The sequence below is a fragment of the Onychostruthus taczanowskii genome, unplaced genomic scaffold, assembly GCF_017590055.1.
Source record: "Onychostruthus taczanowskii isolate IOZ18803 unplaced genomic scaffold, ASM1759005v1 scaffold314, whole genome shotgun sequence".
NCBI classification, from domain to species: Eukaryota; Metazoa; Chordata; class Aves; order Passeriformes; family Passeridae; genus Onychostruthus; species Onychostruthus taczanowskii.
This window is the reverse complement of record NW_024500506.1, coordinates 1-18,583: the sequence shown is the minus strand read 5'-3', so window position 1 is coordinate 18,583 and position 18,583 is coordinate 1. Positions and strand designations below refer to the sequence as shown.

General features: G+C 69.9%; 3 protein-coding genes across 8 annotated transcripts; 2 read left to right on the top strand and 1 right to left on the bottom strand.

The window, feature by feature from the left end:
• Positions 1–4,522: 4,522 nt before the first annotated feature.
• Positions 4,523–11,988, top strand: LOC121338724 (nuclear receptor subfamily 1 group I member 3-like). 6 transcript variants are annotated; one of them, XR_005953071.1, is made up of 9 exons: positions 4,523–4,643; positions 5,270–5,429; positions 6,332–6,462; positions 6,806–7,005; positions 8,011–8,189; positions 8,277–8,422; positions 11,009–11,114; positions 11,208–11,313; positions 11,406–11,438. XR_005953071.1 is itself a non-coding variant. In XM_041409919.1 (9 exons), exons 1-9 carry the CDS (start codon positions 4,541–4,543, stop codon positions 11,533–11,535), a joined length of 1,272 nt encoding a protein of 423 aa, XP_041265853.1. In that variant the 5' UTR covers positions 4,523–4,540; the 3' UTR covers positions 11,536–11,988. The 6 variants fall into 6 exon arrangements, 5 of the variants coding, with proteins under 5 accessions (XP_041265853.1, XP_041265855.1, XP_041265852.1 ...); XM_041409919.1 differs by having other exon boundaries at positions 10,998–11,114; positions 11,406–11,988; XM_041409921.1 differs by having other exon boundaries at positions 8,011–8,154; positions 11,406–11,545.
• On the top strand, positions 11,819–12,883 carry LOC121338722 (nuclear receptor subfamily 1 group I member 3-like). Its single transcript, XM_041409915.1, has 3 exons — positions 11,819–11,851; positions 12,015–12,208; positions 12,301–12,883. The coding sequence occupies exons 1-3, from the start codon at positions 11,819–11,821 to the stop codon at positions 12,428–12,430; spliced, it is 357 nt and encodes a 118-aa protein (XP_041265849.1). The 3' UTR covers positions 12,431–12,883.
• A 209-nt stretch (positions 12,884–13,092) lies between these two features.
• On the bottom strand, positions 13,093–18,577 carry TOMM40L (translocase of outer mitochondrial membrane 40 like). Its single transcript, XM_041409914.1, has 8 exons — positions 18,474–18,577; positions 17,269–17,336; positions 17,075–17,167; positions 15,103–15,204; positions 14,922–15,027; positions 13,652–13,728; positions 13,422–13,524; positions 13,093–13,343 (listed from the first exon to the last, which is right to left on the bottom strand). The coding sequence occupies exons 1-8, from the start codon at positions 18,559–18,561 to the stop codon at positions 13,204–13,206; spliced, it is 777 nt and encodes a 258-aa protein (XP_041265848.1). The 5' UTR covers positions 18,562–18,577; the 3' UTR covers positions 13,093–13,203.
• Between the last annotated feature and the right edge of the window lie 6 nt (positions 18,578–18,583).

Here is an 18,583-nt window from a genome sequence, read left to right as displayed (position 1 = left end):
AACCGGCCGGAGCCCCGAGGAGGGGGCGAGGCTGCGGCCGGGCTGGGGGAGCCGCCCGTGCCCCCGGACGCGTTTTGTACCCCCTGTCCCTGTCCCTGTCCCCTCCCTGTCCCCGTGGTGCCATTAATAAAACTGACATCTCCGGGAGCCCCGTGTCCCCTCCCCTGTCGCACTGTCACTGTCACTGTCACTGTCACTGTCCCCCTCCGGGGCCGGGGGTGTCTGAGCTCATCCCCACCTCAGCGGGGAGGTGACACTTGGGCGGTGACCTGGTGGCACCCCAGAGTCCCCTCTCAACCAGGGGGGGCTGTCCCCGATGCCACCACCTTAGTGCCACCTCCCCGCCGCTAATTAAAGCTCGCTGTAATTAACCCAGGGGCCATTGTCCCCCCAGGCTGGGAGTGGAGGGAGGGGGGGGGAAAAGACCCCAGCCCCGGGTCTGGGGGGGCACTTGGGGCACGGAGCAGCGCGGGAACCGGGCCGGAGCCCCCCCGGAGCCCCCCCGGAGCCCCCCCGGTGCCGTTGTCCTTTCCCTAATAAGTCTGCGCAGCCCGGCCCCGCCGCGTCCCCTGGGCCCTGCCGCTGTTTTTCTTTCCAAGGAGCTATTTCTGCACCGGACCGCGGCATTCCCGCGCCCCTCGAACCCCCCTGAGCCCCCCAAAACCGGCTGCGAACCCCCCAAACCCGGCTGCGAACCCCCTCCAAAATTAGGCTGTGAACACCCAAAACCCGGCTGCAAACCTCCCCCGAAAACCGGGCTATGAACCCCTTCTAAATCCGCCTGCAAACTCCCCCCAAAATTAGGCTGCGAACCCCCAAAACCCGGTTGTGGACCCCCCAAAATCCGGCTGCAAACCCCCTCCGAAAACCGGGCTGTGAACACTGAAAACCCGGCTGCGGGCGCCCCCAAATCTGGCTGCGAATCCCCCCGAAATCCTCCTGTCAAGCCCTCAAATCCGGCTGCGAGCCGCCCCAAAATTCGGCTGTGAATCCCCCCAAAATCCGGCTGTAAATCCCCCCAAAATCCGGCTGCGAACCCCCCAAATCTCCCTGATTTAACCCCCCCAAACCCTTTTGGGGCCGCAGCGGGTGAGAAAATCCCGGGAATTTCCCTGGAAATTCCTCAAATCCCAGAGGGGAGACCCCCCCCCACACACACCTGGGGTCACCCCTGTCCCCCCCAGGAGGGACAGCCCAGGGACCCCCCGCTGATTTAGGGGTCCCACCAAAGAAGGGAGACCCGGGGGTCCCTCCCAGTGGGGACCCCTCCCCAAATTCCCCCGAAGCCCCCGCGCAGCCTCCTCTTCCTCACACTTTATTCTTTGCGGGGGGGGCAAAAGCCCCTCGGGGTGGGGGGGGGGACAGGGGACAGTGACAGTGACAGGAGGGGACGGTGACAGTGACAGAAAGGTGGGGAGGGGGCGGTGACAGTGACAGGAGCCCCGATTTTCTGGGCTGGGGGCTGCAGCGGGACCCGTCGCCCCCCGACCCGGGGGACATCGGCGTGTCCCCCCCCCGGCGTGTCCCCAACGCCACCACGGGACAGGGAAATGGGGGATTCTCATGGAAAACGGGGGGGTCTCGGGAAAACGGGGGGTTCCATGGAAAAGGGGGGGGCCTCAGGAAAACCGGGGGGGTCCCAGGGGGGTCCCCGCCGCCCCCTCTCCCGAGGGCCACCTCCCCTGCCGGCTGTGTCCCCCCCAGACCCCCCCCAGCGTCACTCGCGGTCCCGGCTCGGGGCAGGGAAGGGCCGAGCCCCCCCCCGGAGCTGCTCGCGGGGGTCCCCACGGGGGTCGGGGGTCGCGGGACCCCTCAGGGCCGCGGCGGCTCCTTGCGCTGCCGGGAGCGGCGGAAGCGGCCCTGGATGGCGAGAGCGGCGCGCTCCGTCTCGGGCGCGCTCAGGTCGATGTCGATCTCCTCCTCCTCCTCCTCCTCTTCCTCCTTCTTGGGGTCAGCCTTGGCTGCCGGGGGGGGAGGGGGACACCCAGGGGTACACCCTGCCACCAACCTTGGGGACACGGGACAGCCCGGCACCCAATGGGACACCCAGGGGGACACCCTGCCACCCCCCTGGGGACAAGGGACAGCTCGGCACCCCTGGACTGATCATGGGGACACCCAGGGGGACACCCAGGGGGACACTAACGGGGACACCCTGCCACCAACCCTGGGGACACAGGACAGCCTGGCACCCAATGGGACACCCAGGGGAACACCCTGCCACCCCCTTGGGGACAAGGGACAGCCCGGCACCCCTGGATTGATCTTGGGGACACTTAGGGGGACACCCTGCCACCCCCTTGGGGACACGGGACAGCCCGGCACCCAATGGGACACCCAGGGGGACACCCTGCCACCCCCCTGGGGACAAGGGACAGCTCGGCACCCCTGGACTGATCATGGGGACACCCAGGGGGACACCCAGGGGGACACTAACGGGGACACCCTGCCACCAACCCTGGGGACACAGGACAGCCTGGCACCCAATGGGACACCCAGGGGAACACCCTGCCACCCCCTTGGGGACAAGGGACAGCCCGGCACCCCTGGATTGATCTTGGGGACACTTAGGGGGACACCCTGCCACCCCCTTGGGGACACGGGACAGCCCGGCACCCCTGGATTGATCATGGGGACACCCAGGGGGACACCCTGCCACTCCCCTGGGGACAAGGGACAGCTCGGCACCCCTGGATTGATCATGGGGACACTAAGGGGGACACCCTGCCGCCAACCTTGGGGACACGGGACAGCCTGGCACTCCCATACTCACTCTGGGGACACTCAGGGGGACACCCTGCCACCAACCTTGGGGACAAGGGACAGCCTGGAGCCCCCGGATTGATCATGGGGACACTAACGGGGACACCCTGCCACCCCCTTGGGGACACGGGACAGCCGGGCACTCCCAGACTCACTCTGGGGACACTAAGGGGGACACCCTGCCGCCAACCTTGGGGACACAGGACAGCCTGGCACCCAGGGGGACACCCTGCCACCCCCTTGGGGACACGGGACAGCCCGGCACCCCTGGATTGATCATTGGGACACCCAGGGGGACACCCTGCCCCCCCCTTGGGGACACGGGACACCACGACCCCTCCCAGGGGGACACCGCGACGCCTCCGAGGGGACAGGGGAAGGACAGAGCATGTCCCCAAACGCACCCAGGTGCCACCCCCGGCAAGGGACAATGAGGGGACCCTGGGGACAGCGGGGGTCCTCACCTTGCTGCTGCCCACCGGGGGCCTCCGCCGCGGAGGGGGGGGCATGGGGGCTGCGCTGCGGAGAGAGGGGACCCGGGGGGTGACACAGGGGCTCCGCTGTCCCCAAGGCCCCCCCATTGTCCCCAAGGCCCCCCCATTGTCCCCAGGACCCCCCATTGTCCCCGGGGGTCCCCACAACCTCCAGCCAGCGTGGGGCTCACGGGGGCTGCGCTGAGAAGAGAGGAGGGCCCGGGGGGGACAGGGGAGGTGACACCGGTGGTCCGGTGTCCCCAAACTGTCCCCGGGGTCCCCGCAGCGCCCCCTCCCCGGTGCTGAAAGCCACGGGACAAGGGGCACACCCCCCTTTCGGGTGTGTTCCGGTGCCCCCCGGTGTCCCCTGGTGTCCCCGCTGTCCCCCGGTGTCCCCGCTGTCCCCCGGTGTCCCCGGTGTCCCCGCTGTCCCCGCTGTCCCCCGGTGTCCCCGGTGTCCCCGCTGTCCCCACCTCGCTCATCCCGCCCGCTGCCGCCGCTGCCGAGTGCGTGACCGGCGCTGCCGCCGCCGCTCTTATAGGGGCGGGGGTTTGAGTGACAGCCGCGAGCAGCCAATGGGGAGCGGGGGCGGGACCGATAAGGGACACGCCCACAAGCGTGGCTTTCCCCCCCCCGCTCCAGGAGCGACGGACACGTGGGGACACTGGGGACATGGGGGGGACACTAGGGACATGGGGACAAGGGGGGGACATTGGGGACATTGGGGGCATTGGGGATTTGAGGACCTGGGGGACACTGGGGACATTGGGGACATGGGGGGACAGGGGGGACAAGGGGGACACGACGGACACGGGGGACATGGAGGGGTAGGACAGGGGACACGAGGGGACACAGGGGAGTGTGGGGGCACCGGGGTGACCGTGAGCCCCCCGAGTGCCACCCTCCTGGTGGCGGTGACATTTGGGGACAGGGCACTGCGCGGGGGTCCCGGGATGGCGACAGTGACATTCCTGTGGGGACAGCGGTGGCAGGACGGCCACCACCGTGTCCCCTCTGGGCTCTGCTGCTGGCAGCGTGTGACACGCGGTGCCACCCCCAGACATCCTGGCTGTCCCCTCCGTGCCTGGCTGTCCCCCTGTGTCCCCGCTGTCACCTCGTCCCGCCCCAGGTGCCACCCCAGGTGCCACCTGTCCCCTGTGTCCCCTCCGCCCCGCGCTCTGTCCCCGCCTGTCGCAGCCCCAAGTTCAAGGTTCAAACTCCACGCGGCCCTTCCTGGGACCGCCGGCGACACGCGGGGACACCCGGGAGGGGACACACAGGGGACAGCAGGGGACACACAGGGAATGGAGGGGACGCACGGAGACCGCCAGCGACACGCGGGGACAGCCGGGGACACTCGGGGACCCGATGTCCCCTCACCGACAGCACCGGGGGACAGCGGCTCAGGTACCGCCAGCCACGGGGACCCGCGGGGACCGCAGGGGACCGGAGGGGACACGCGGGGACCGGAGGGGACACTCAGGGACAGGAGGGGACACGCGGGGACCGGAGGGGACACACGGGGACCGGAGGGGACACTCAGGGACAGGAGGGGACACGCGGGGACCGGAGGGGACACGCGGGGACCGGAGGGGACACTCAGGGACAGGAGGGGACACGCGGGGACAGGAGGGGACACACGAGGGCTGGCGGGACACGCGAGGACCAGCGGGGACATTCAGGGACCAGCGGGGTCACTTTGTCCCCCTGGGGGACACGCGGGGACCGGAGGGGACACACAGGGACAGGAGGGGACACACGAGGGCTGGCGGGACACGCGAGGACCAGCGGGGACATTCAGGGACCAGCGGGGTCACTTTGTCCCCCTCGGGGACACGCGGGGACAGGAGGGGACCTACCGGGACTGGCGGGGACACGCGGGTGGTGGCACCGCGGGTGGCGGGGACACCGCGGGGACGGGCGGCTTGGCGCGGGTGACAGCGCCGCGGGACAGGGCGACACCGTGGCCTCGAGGGGACGGGACGGGTGGCGGTGGCGGCTGTGTGTCACCCCCGCTGTCGCCGTGTCCCCAGCCGTGTCCCTGCCGAGCCCCCCCGGCACGGAGCGAAGCCCCCGGGACCCCCCTGGGGACACGGAGCCCGACGGGGACAAAGTGTGCGCCGTGTGCGGGGACAGGGCCAACGGGTACCACTTCCACGTCATGAGCTGCGAGGGCTGCAAGGGCTTCTTCAGGTGGGGACAGCCGGGGACAGCCGGGGACAGCCGGGGACACTGCGGGGACAGCGCGGGGACAGCTGGGGACCCTGAGGGGACACCGCGGGGACAGCGTGGGGACAGCCGGGGATACTGCGGGGACAGCTGGGGACCCTGAGGGGACACCGCGGGGACAGCCGGGGATACTGCGGGGACACTGAGGGAACAGCGTGGGGACAGCCGGGGACAGCTGGGGACACTGCGGGGACACTGCGGGGACAGCCGGGGACCCTGAGGGGACACCGCGGGGACAGCCGGGGATACTGCGGGGACACTGAGGGAACAGCGTGGGGACAGCCGGGGACAGCTGGGGACACTGCGGGGACACTGCGGGGACAGCCGGGGACCCTGAGGGGACACCGCGGGGACAGCCGGGGATACTGCGGGGACACTGAGGGAACAGCGTGGGGACAGCCGGGGACAGCTGGGGACACTGCGGGGACACTGCGGGGACAGCCGGGGACCCTGAGGGGACACCGCGGGGACAGCCGGGGATACTGCGGGGACACTGAGGGAACAGCGTGGGGACAGCCGGGGACAGCTGGGGACACTGCGGGGACACTGCGGGGACAGCCGGGGATACTGTGGGGACACTGCGGGGACAGGGCGGGATGGGACAAGGGGACAGGGCGAGGGGACAAGATGGGATGTGGGGACAGGATGGGACAGGAGGGACTGGCGTGGGGGGGAGGGGGTGGCACAGGACGGTCCCATGGACGGGGGCAGCGTGCGACAAGAGGGGACAGCCGCTGGCACCAACATGGGGACACGGGGTGGCGGTGGCACTGCCCGTGCCCCCACCCCGCGGTGGCAGTGTCCCCAGCCCGCGGTGGCTGTCCCCGTGTCCCCAGCCCGCGGGGGCGGTCCCCGTGTCCCCGCAGGCGCTCCATCATCAAAGGTGTCCGCTTCACGTGTCCCCTGGCGCGGCGCTGCCCTGTCACCAAGGCCAAGCGGCGACAGTGCCAGGCGTGTCGCCTCCAGAAGTGCCTCGACGTGGGCATGAGGAGGGACAGTGAGTGACACGGGGGACACGGGGGACAGCCGGGGGGACACGGGGCACAGCAGAGAGGGAGGACCCGCAGGGGACAAGGGGGACGTGGCGGGGGAGGGCACGGGGGACACAGGGGACAGCGGGGACAGGGACGGGGGACACGGGCGGGGTGAAGGGGACACGCAGGGCACAAGGGACAGGGAGAAGCGGCCTGGGCGGGGTGGCAGGGGAGGGGACAGAGGTGGCAGCAGGGAGTGTGGCACAGAGGGGACAGCGGGGACCCGCCGGGGTGTCCCCGATCGCTGTCCCCGCTGTGCCCGCCTGTGACGGCGGTGACAGCGGTGACACGGGGCCGGGGTGGCAGTGATCATGTCCGAGGAGGCGCTGAGGCGGCGGCGGGAGCTGCGGGGACAGCGGGGACAGCCCGGGGGACAGCGGGGACAGCCCGGGGGACAGCGGGGACAGGAGGGACTGACGGCCGAGCAGCAGGAGCTGATCGCGCTCCTCATCGGCGCCCACCAGCGCACCTTCGACTCCAGCTTCTCGCAGTTCATGCACTGCTGGGTGAGCTGGGGACACGCCTGTCCCCAACGGCGACACCCCTGTCCCCAGCGGGGTCACCCCTGTCCCCAGCGGGGTCACCCCTGTCCCCAGCGGGGTCACCCCTGTCCCTGCGGCTGCCCCCGCTGTCCCCACGGCGGTCCCAGCCCTGCCCATGGGCGCCCTGGGCACCCCTCTGTGTGTGTCCTGGCTGTCCCCACAGATGGCCTGGCTGTCCCCAAAGGTGACCAGCCAACCTCCCTGGTGTCCTGAGTGTCCCCACGAGTGACACAGATGGCCCCATGGGTGGCCTGAGTGCCCCCATGGGTGCCTCGATTGTCCCCTTGAGTGACCCAGCCTGTCCCCCCCAGGGACACGATTGTTCCTATGGGTGCCCCAGCTGTCCCCAAAAGTGTCCTGACTGTCCCCTCGTGTACCCAGACTGTCCCCAAAGATGTCCAGACTGTCCCCAAAGATGTCCTGGATGTCCCCACGTGTACCCAGACTGTCCCCAAAAGTGTCCTGACTGTCCCCACATGTACCTAGACTGTCCCAAAAGATGTCCTGACTGTCCCCACGTGTACCCACACTGTCCCCAAAGATGTCCAGACTGTCCCCACGTGTACCCAGACTGTCCCCAAAGATGTCCTGGATGTCCCCACGTGTACCCAGACTGTCTCCACGATGCCCACACTGTCCCCAAAGATGCCCACACTGTCCCCAAAGATGTCCTGACTGTCCCCAAAAGTGTCCTGACTGTCCCCACGTGTACCCAGACTGTCTCCAAAGGCGTCCAGACTGTCCCCAAAGATGTCCTGGATGTCCCCACGTGTACCCAGACTGTCTCCACGATGCCCACACTGTCCCAAAAGATGTCCAGACTGTCCCCAAAGATGTCCTGGATGTCCCCAAAGATGTCCTTACTGTCCCCATGTGCCCCCAGCCCGTCCCCACGATTCCCCCACCCGCCCCCAGAGCCACCCCGCCTGTCCCCGCGTGTCCCCAGCCCTGTCCCCTCGCTGTCCCCAGCCCGCCGTGCGCCTGCTGGCGCCCAGCCCCCCGGGCGCGGGTGTCGCCGCGGGGGTGTCGCTGTCGCCGTGCGAGGAGGCGCTGCCGGACGTGCTGTCGCTGCTGCCGCAGTTCGCGGACCTGAGCACGTTCATGATCCAGCAGGTGATCAAATTCGCCAAGGAGATCCCGGTGTTCAGGTGCGCGGGGCGGGGCCGCGGCGGGGCGGCGCTCAGCGCCACCCCCCTGACGTGTCGCCGTGTCGCCGCCGTGTCCCCTCCCGGCAGGAGTTTGCCGCTGGAGGCGCAGATCTCGCTGCTGAAAGGAGCCACGCTGGGGATCTGCCAGATCCGCTACAACACCATCTTCAACCCCGCCACCAAGGCCTGGGAGTGCGGCCAGCGCTGCTACACCATCCACGACGGGGCCCTGGGTACCGCGGGGACACCGGGGACACCGGGACACCGGGGACACCCGGGACACCCGGGACAATTGGGACACCGGGGACAATTGGGACACCCGGGACACTGGGACACCAGGGACACCGGGGACAATTGGGACACCCGGGACACCCGGGGACAACCGGGACACCGGGGACACCGGGACACCGGGGACATCCGGGAACACCGGGGACAACCGGGACACTGGGACAGCCTGGGAGTGCGGCCAGCGCTGCTACACCATCCACGACGGGGCCCTGGGTACCGCGGGGACACCGGGGACACCGGGACACCGGGGACACCCGGGACACCCGGGACACTGGGACACCGGGGACAACCAGGACACCCAGGACACCGGGACACCGGGGACACCCGGGACACTAGGGACACTGGGACACCCGGGACACCGGGACACTGGGGACACTGGGACACCCGGGACACTGGGGACACCAGGGACAACCGGGACACTGGGAACACCAGGGACAACTGGGACACTGGGACACCCGGGACACCGGGGACACCGGGGACACTGGGGACACCCGGGACACTGGGGACACCAGGGACACCCGGGACACTGGGGACACCGGGGACAACCGGGACACTGGGAACACCGGGGACAACAGGGACACTGGGGACACCGGGGACACCGGGACACCGGGGACATCCGGGAACACCGGGGACAACCGGGACACTGGGACAAAGGGGACACCCGGGACACCCGGGACACCCAGGACAATTGGGACACCGGGGACAACCGGGACACCGGGACAAAGGGGACACTGGGACACCGGGGACACGGGGGACACCGGGGACAACCGGGACACCGGGGACACCAGGGACAACCAGGGACACCGGGGACACCGGGGACAACTGGGACACCGGGGACAGCTGGGGACACCCGGGACACCGGGGACACCGGGGACAATGGGGACACCGGGGACAACCGGGACACCGGGGACACCAGGGACAACCAGGGACACCGGGGACACCGGGGACAACTGGGACACCGGGGACAGCTGGGGACACCCGGGACACCGGGGACACCGGGGACAATTGGGACACCGGGGACAACCGGGACACCCGGGACACCTGGGGACACCCGGGACACCGGGGACACTGGGGACACCCGGGACACCGGGACACCGGGGACACCCGGGACACCCGGGACACTGGGACACCGGGGACAACCAGGACACCCAGGACACCGGGACACCGGGGACACCCGGGACACTAGGGACACTGGGACACCCGGGACACCGGGACACTGGGGACACTGGGACACCCGGGACACTGGGGACACCAGGGACAACCGGGACACTGGGAACACCAGGGACAACTGGGACACTGGGACACCCGGGACACCGGGGACACCGGGGACACTGGGGACACCCGGGACACTGGGGACACCAGGGACACCCGGGACACTGGGGACACCGGGGACAACCGGGACACTGGGAACACCGGGGACAACAGGGACACTGGGGACACCGGGGACACCGGGACACCGGGGACAACAGGGACACTGGGGACACTGGGGACACCAGGGACACTGGGGACAACCGGGACACCGGGGACACGTGCTGGGCAGGCGGGATCCGCGGGGACAGCCCGAGGACAGGAGGGGGGACACCGGGGACACTGGGGACACCGGGTACACTGGGACACCGGGGACACCAGGGACACCGGGGACACCGGGGACACGTGCTGGGCAGGCGGGATCCGCGGGGACAGCCCGAGGACAGGAGGGGGACAGGGTGAAGGGCTCTGCGCTGTCCCCGGGGTGGGGACATCGCCTGGGCACAGAGGGACCCGAGGGACAGCGGCTGGGCAGGGTGGCACCTGGGCCGGCTCAGGGACAGCGTGGCAGGCTGGCGTTGTCACCTGGAGGCCGTGTCCAGCTGCGGTCACTCGGGTGAGGACGGACCGTGAGGGGCCGGGGAAGGGTCCGGAAAGTCCTGAGGGAGCTGGGGGGGCTCAGCCTGGAGGAAAGGGGGAGCCGGGGGGGTTGGGATCTGCTGGGGGATTTGGGATCTGTCAGGGGGATTTGGGATCTCCAGGGGGGATTTGGGATCTGCCAGGGGGATTTGGGATCTGCCTGGAGGATTTGGGATCTGCCTGGGGGATTTGGTATCTCCAGGGGGGATTTGGGATCTCCTGGGGGGGATTTGGGACCTGTCAGGGGGGGTTTGGGATCTGCCAGGTGGGGTTTGGGATGTGATCCCAGGGAATGGGGCAGGACAAGGGGACAGAGCCTAGAGCCGTGCCAGGGAGGCTCAGGGTGGGAAATTTGGGGGAATTCCTCCTGGAAAAGGGAAAAGGCCCTGGAAGGGCTGCCCGGGGAGGCTCAGGGTGGGAAATTCCTCCCGAAAAAGGGAAAAGGCCCTGGAAGGGCTGCCCGGGGAGGCTCAGGGTGGGAAATTTGGGGGAATTCCTCCTGGAAAAGGGAAAAGGCCCTGGAAGGGCTGCCCGGGGAGGCTCGGAGCGGCCAGCCCGGCGCCGCCCGACTCGGTGGCACTCGGTGACACGGCGGGGACCCCCGCCCTGAGCGGGGCTCGGGGGCTCCCCCAGCCGGTTTCCAGCAGGTGTACCTGGAGCCGCTGCTCAAGTTCCACGAGAGCCTGCGGCGGCTGCGGCTGCACGAGGCCGAGTACGCCCTGCTGCAGGCCATGCTGCTCTTCTCGCCTGGTGAGCCGCCCCGCGGGGGCTTGGGGGGGGGACACACGGGGACACCCCCATGTCCCCAAGGCCCCGCTGAGGTCACCCCCGCGCTCCCTGCAGACCACGCCGGCATCGCCCAGCGCGATGTCATCGACCGGTTCCAGGAGGAGGTGGCGCTGACCCTGCAGAGCTACATCGAGCACCGGCATCCCCCCCCCGAGGGCAGGTGAGCGCCGGCACGGGGCGGCAGCCCCCCCCAGAGGGGCGCGGGGACCCCCACCAGGGCCGGCTGGATGTCCCCCCCCGCGTGTCCCCAAGGTTCCTGTACGCCAAGCTGCTGCTGCTGCTGACGGAGCTGCAGACGCTGAAGGTGGAGAACACGCGGCAGATCCTGCACATCCAGGACCTGTCGGCCATGACGCCGCTGCTCTCCGAGATCATCAGCTGAGCGCGGCGCCCTGCCCCGTGTCACCCCCCCGGTCCCCAAGTGTCACCCCCGGCCGCCACCGGGCACAGAGTAAAGCTCCTTTATTTATCCGGGCTCCCGGGTGCGTCAGCGCAGGGAAACTGAGGCACGGCCGCCGCGGCGCTGGGGACAACGGGGACCCCCAGTGGCAGCGGCCACCCGCGGGAGGTGGCACTGGGGACAACGGGGACCCCCAGCCCTCCCGTGGCGCTGTCACTCGCTGTCCCCAGCCTGCGTTGTCCCCGCGGGTCCCTGTGGCACCTGCATGGCCCGGCCTGGTGGCTCCCTGAGCAGGACGGTGCCACTTGCCCGCTGTCCCTGCTGTCCCCTGTCCTGTCACCGCTGTCCCCTGTGTGCTGTCCCCTGTCCTGCCCTGCTGTCCCCTGTCCTGTCCCTGCTGTCCCCACTGTCCCCGCTGTCCCTGCTGTCCTGTCCCCTGTCTGCTCTTCTCGCCTGGTGAGCCGCCCCGCGGGGGCTTGGGGGGGGGACACACGGGGACACCCCCATGTCCCCAAGGCCCCGCTGAGGTCACCCCCGCGCTCCCTGCAGACCACGCCGGCATCGCCCAGCGCGATGTCATCGACCGGTTCCAGGAGGAGGTGGCGCTGACCCTGCAGAGCTACATCGAGCACCGGCATCCCCCCCCCGAGGGCAGGTGAGCGCCGGCACGGGGCGGCAGCCCCCCCCAGAGGGGCGCGGGGACCCCCACCAGGGCCGGCTGGATGTCCCCCCCCGCGTGTCCCCAAGGTTCCTGTACGCCAAGCTGCTGCTGCTGCTGACGGAGCTGCAGACGCTGAAGGTGGAGAACACGCGGCAGATCCTGCACATCCAGGACCTGTCGGCCATGACGCCGCTGCTCTCCGAGATCATCAGCTGAGCGCGGCGCCCTGCCCCGTGTCACCCCCCCGGTCCCCAAGTGTCACCCCCGGCCGCCACCGGGCACAGAGTAAAGCTCCTTTATTTATCCGGGCTCCCGGGTGCGTCAGCGCAGGGAAACTGAGGCACGGCCGCCGCGGCGCTGGGGACAACGGGGACCCCCAGTGGCAGCGGCCACCCGCGGGAGGTGGCACTGGGGACAACGGGGACCCCCAGCCCTCCCGTGGCGCTGTCACTCGCTGTCCCCAGCCTGCGTTGTCCCCGCGGGTCCCTGTGGCACCTGCATGTTCCGGCCTGGCGGCTCCCTGAGCAGGACGGTGCCACTTGCCCGCTGTCCCTGCTGTCCCCTGTCCTGTCCCTGCTGTCCCCTGTCCTGTCCCTGCTGTCCTGTCCCCTGTGCTGTCCTGTCCCCTGTCCTGTCCCTGCTGTCCCCTGTCCTGTCCCCGCTGTCCCTGCTGTCCTCTCCCCTGTGCTGTCCCCTTGCTGTCCCTGCTGTCCTGTCCCCGCTGTCCTGTCCCTGCTGTGCTGTCCCCCGTGCTGTCCCCTGTCCTGTCCTGTCCCCTGTCCAGCCCCCTGTCCTGTCCCTGCTGTCCCCACTGTCCCCGCTGTCCCTGCTGTCCTGTCTCCTGTCCTGTCCCTGCTGTCCCCTCTGTCCTGTCCCTGCTGTGCTGTCCCCTGTCCTGTCCCTGCTGTCCCCTCTGTCCTGTCCCTGCTGTCCTGTCCCCTGTGCTGTCCCTGCTGTCCTGTCCCTGCTGTCCCACTGTCCCCTGTCCCTCAGCCCACGGTGACGCTGAAGCCGCAGTGGAACCGGCTCCTCCAGTGGTTCAGGAAGGCGCCCAGCGCCAGCGTCACGGGCAGGGGGGGCAGCTTCTTCTCCAGCACCCCTCCCACGCTCCAATTGCTGTCCAGGAGCCCTGCGGGGACACCGCGGCGACAGCTGAGCGCCACCGGCAGGCGACAGCGGCCGCGGGAGCCGCGGGGGCCGCGCCCACCTCTGAAGACGACGTTGGCCCGCGGCAGGCTGAGCTGGTAGCCGAAGGCGAAGCTGCTCTCCTGCAGCCGCGTGTTGGCCTCCAGCTCCACCCCCACCTGCACCTGCGGGCGACAGCACGGTCACGGCGGCGGGGACACCGGGGACACCGGGGACACGCTGGGGGACACGCTGGGGGACACGCTGGGGGACACGCTGGGGGACACGCTGGGGGACAGCGGGGACACGCACCTGCTCGTTGGCACGGTGGTAGTAGCTGGCGTGGGCGCCGCCGTAGCCCACGTTGAGCGTTGTCACCCAGTTCGGGGCTGCAACGGAGAGACAGCGTCCACAGGTGTCCCCAAGGTGTCCCCAAGGTGTCCCCGAAGTGTCCCCAAGGTATCCTCCTGGTGTCCCCAAGGTGTCCCCGAGGTGTCCCTGAGAGGTCCCCAAGGTGTCCCCAAGGCGTCCCCCAGGTGTCCCCAAGGCATCCCCCTGGTGTCCCCCGGGTGTCCCCAAGGTGTCCCCGAGGTGTCTCCGAGGTGTCCCCAAGGCATCCCCCTGGTGTCCCCGAGGTGTCCCCAAGGTGTCCCCGAGGTGTCCCCGAGATGTCCCCAAGGTGTCCCCGAGGTGTCCCCAAGGTGTCCCCAAGGTGTCCCCAAGGTGTCCCCGAGGTGTCCCCAAGGCGTCCCCCGGGTGTCACCAAGGTGTCCCCGAGGTGTCCCCAAGGTGTCCCCCAGGTGTCCCCAGCTGTCCCCAGACATTCCCAGGTGTCCCCAGCTATCCCCAGCTGTCCCAGCTGTCCCCAGACATTCCCAGGTGTCCCCAGCTATCCCCAGCTGTCCCAGCTGTCCCCAGACATTCCCAGGTGTCCCCAGCTATCCCCAGCTGTCCCAGCTGTCCCCAGACATTCCCAGGTGTCCCCAGCTATCCCCAGCTGTCCCAGCTGTCCCCAGACATTCCCAGGTGTCCCCAGCTATCCCCAGCTGTCCCAGCTGTCCCCAGACATTCCCAGGTGTCCCCAGCTATCCCCAGCTGTCCCAGCTGTCCCCAGGTGTCCCAGCTGTTCCCAGGCATCCCCAGCTGTCCCAGCTGTCCCCAGACATTCCCAGGTGTCCCCAGCTATCCCCAGGTGTCCCCAGCTGTCCCCAGTGTCCCCAATGTCCCCAGCCGTCCCCAGGCATTCCTAGCTATCCCATCTCTCCCCGGTGTCCCCAGCTGTCCCCAGGCATCCCCAGGTGTCTCCAGCTATCCCCAGGCATTCCCAGCTGTCCCCGGCTGTCCCCAGCCGTCCCCAGGGATTCCCAGCTCTCCCCGGTGTCCCCGGTGTCCCCAGCTGTTCCCGGTGTCCCCAGCCGTCCCCAGGCATCCCCAGCTCTCCCCGGTGCCCCCGGCTGTCCCCAGCTCTCCCCGGTGTCCCCAGCTGTCCCCAACTATCCACAGGTATCCCAGCTGTCCCCAGGCATCCCGGGCCACCTCGGGGACGGCAGGGCCACCTCGAGGCCACCTCGGGGACACTCACCGGAGCCGCCCAGCAGGTCGGGGTTGCCCAGCGTGAGCGTGGCCGTGCAGTCCTCGCCGCGGTACTCGCCGTCGAACTGCCACGTCACGAACCTGGCCTGGTGCGTCTGGGGACGGGGACAGCGGCGCTGGCAGCGGGGCCGCGCGGGGCACGGCGCGCGGCGGGGGCACGCCCGGCTCACCTGGAACACGGCCTTGGCGCGGAGGCGCTCGCCCAGCAGCTGCACGGCCTGCGCGTTGAGGCTGCCAGAGCTGTCCATGTCCCCGAGCAGCGTGGGGAACACCTGGGGACAGCACGGTGAGGGGACGGGGGCACAGGGACAGGGACAGGGGACACCTGGGGACACCTGGGGCCAGCACGGTGAGGGGACGGGGGCACAGGGACAGGGACAGGGGACACCTGGGGACACCTGGGGCCAGCACGGTGAGGGGACGGGGGCACAGGGACAGGGACAGGGGACACCTGGGGACACCTGGGGCCAGCACGGTGAGGGGACGGGGGCACAGGGACAGGGACAGGGGACACCTGGGGACACCTGGGGCCAGCACGGTGAGGGGACGGGGGCACAGGGACAGGGACAGGGGACACCTGGGGACACCTGGGGCCAGCACGGTGAGGGGACGGGGGCACAGGGACAGGGACAGGGGACACCTGGGGACACCTGGGGCCAGCACGGTGAGGGGACGGGGGCACAGGGACAGGGACAGGGGACACCTGGGGACACCTGGGGCCAGCACGGTGAGGGGACGGGGGCACAGGGACAGGGACAGGGGACACCTGGGGACACCTGGGGCCAGCACGGTGAGGGGACGGGGGCACAGGGACAGGGACAGGGGACACCTGGGGACACCTGGGGCCAGCACGGTGAGGGGACGGGGGCACAGGGACAGGGACAGGGGACACCTGGGGACACCTGGGGCCAGCACGGTGAGGGGACGGGGGCACAGGGACAGGGACAGGGGACACCTGGGGACACCTGGGGCCAGCACGGTGAGGGGACGGGGGCACAGGGACAGGGACAGGGGACACCTGGGGACACCTGGGGCCAGCACGGTGAGGGGACGGGGGCACAGGGACAGGGACAGGGGACACCTGGGGACACCTGGGGCCAGCACGGTGAGGGGACGGGGGCACAGGGACAGGGACAGGGGACACCTGGGGACACCTGGGGCCAGCACGGTGAGGGGACGGGGGCACAGGGACAGGGACAGGGGACACCTGGGGACACCTGGGGCCAGCACGGTGAGGGGACGGGGGCACAGGGACAGGGACAGGGGACACCTGGGAACACAGCTGGGGACACCTGTGGACACAGCGGGGGACACCTGGGGACAGGGGAACACCTGGGGACACAGCTGGGGACACAGCTGGGGACACCTGGGGACACCTGGGGACAGCACAACATGGGGACAGGGAGAGGAAACAAGGCGACATAGGGACACAGGGACACGGGGACAGGGGGACACGGGGACGGCCACAGAGCCACCACCGAGTGTCCCCAGCTCCGGCCTGGGGCTGGCTGGGACGTGCCAGTGGCACTGTGGCCATGGCGAGGCCACCAACGAGCCCAGGGCCACCCGGGCCCACCCGGGGCCACCTGTGACCCCTGGGCCACCAATGTCCCCAAGGCCACTGACCCCCCTGGGGTCACCAATGCCCCTGAAGCCACCAGTGACCCCAAGGTCACCAATGTCCCCCAGGCCACTGACCCTCCTGGGGTCACCAATGTCCCTGAAGCCACCAGTGACCCCGAGGTCACCAATGTCCCCCAGGCCACTGACCGTCCTGGGGTCACCAATGGCCCTGAAGCCACCAGTGACCCCAAGGCCACCAATGTCCCCCAGGCCACTGACCCTCCTGGGGTCACCAATGGCCCTGAGGCCACCTGGGACCACCCCTCACCCCAGGGCCACCAATGTCCCCCAGGCCACTGACCCCCCTGGGGTCACCAATGTCCCTGAAGCCACCGGTGACCCCAAGGCCACCAATGTCCCCAAGGCCACAGGGCCACCCCGAGACCACCCAGGCTACAGGCCCACCCCCCACGCCGGGGCCACCCTTGTGTCCCAGACGGCCACAAGGCCCCGTTGGTGGCCCGGGGGTGGCAGAGGGTGACGAGGCCGGTGCCACCCGCAGCCCCCCCGCGCTGTCACCTCGGCGGGCCCCAGCTGGCGGTCCCCCACGAAGGTGGCGTTGAAGCGGTAGCCCGAGGGGCCCAGGGCGCTCATGTGCACCGTGTGTGTCACCTGCGGGGACAGCACGGTCACGCGGGACGGGGACGGAGCGGGGGGGAGGGGGAGGCGCACGGCCACCCCCCCCCAGTGTCCCCCGGTGTCACCTCCCCGACCTGGAAGTGGCTGCTCAGGGTCTTGGTGACGATCAGCTTCACCCCCTCCAGCTGCGGCGGGAACACCTCTGCGGGGACACGGCTGTCACCCCTGGGGACACGGCTGTCACCCACAGGGACACGGCTGTCACCCCCAGACATCACCCACAGGGACATGGCTGTCACCTCACGGGGACACGGCTGTCACCCCCTGGGACACGGCTGTCACCCCCAGACATCACCCACAGGGACAGGGCTGTCACCCCCGGGGATACGGCTGTCACCCCCGGGGACAGGGCTGTCACCCCCTGGGCACGGCTGTCACCCCCGGGGACATGGCTGTCACCCCTGGGGACAGGGCTGTCACCCCCAACACGGCTGTCACCCCATGGGGACCACAGGGACATGGCTGTCACCCCCAGGGACACGGCTGTCATCCCTGGGGACACGGCTGTCACCCCTGGGGGACACGGCTGTCACCCCCAGACATCACCCCTGGGGACACGGCTGTCACCCCACAGGGACAGGGCTGTCACCCCATAGGGACACGACTGTCACCCCTGGGGACACGGCTGTCACCGCCAACACGGCTGTCACCCCTGGGGGCACGGCTGTCACCCCCAGACATCACCCACAGGGACATGGCTGTCATCCCTGGGGACAGGGCTGTCACCCCCAGACACGGCTGTCACCCCACGGGGACATGGCTGTCACCCCCAGACACGGCTGTCACCCCACAGGGACACGGCTGTCACCCCCAGACATCACCCACAGGGACATGGCTGTCACCCCCAGGGACACGGCTGTCATCCCTGGGGACACGGCTGTCACCCCTGGGGGACACGGCTGTCACCCCCAGACATCACCCCTGGGGACACGGCTGTCACCCCACAGGGACAGGGCTGTCACCCCATAGGGACACGACTGTCACCCCTGGGGACACGGCTGTCACCGCCAACACGGCTGTCACCCCACAGGGACAGGGCTGTCACCCCCAGACACGGCTGTCACCCCCCAGGTGACACCCACAGCCCCGTTTTGGGGACAGTACTGACAGCCCCGGGCCAGCCCCCCAGGGGACACACCTGCCACCCCCGCTGTCCCCTCAGCGTCACCCCGGTGTCCCCTGACCCCGGGGCTCCCTGGTGTCCCCTCACGGTCCCGCTGTCCCCTCAGCCCCGCTGTCCCCCTCGCTCTCCCGCCGCCCCCGTTCCCCGCGGGCGCACCTTTGCAGAGCCGGTGCAGCTCATCGAAGCTGCCGGGGTTGCCGCGGGGCTCGGCCCGGCGCGGGGCCCGGCCCTCGGCGTTGCCCATGGCCCCTACGGGCCCCCGCCGG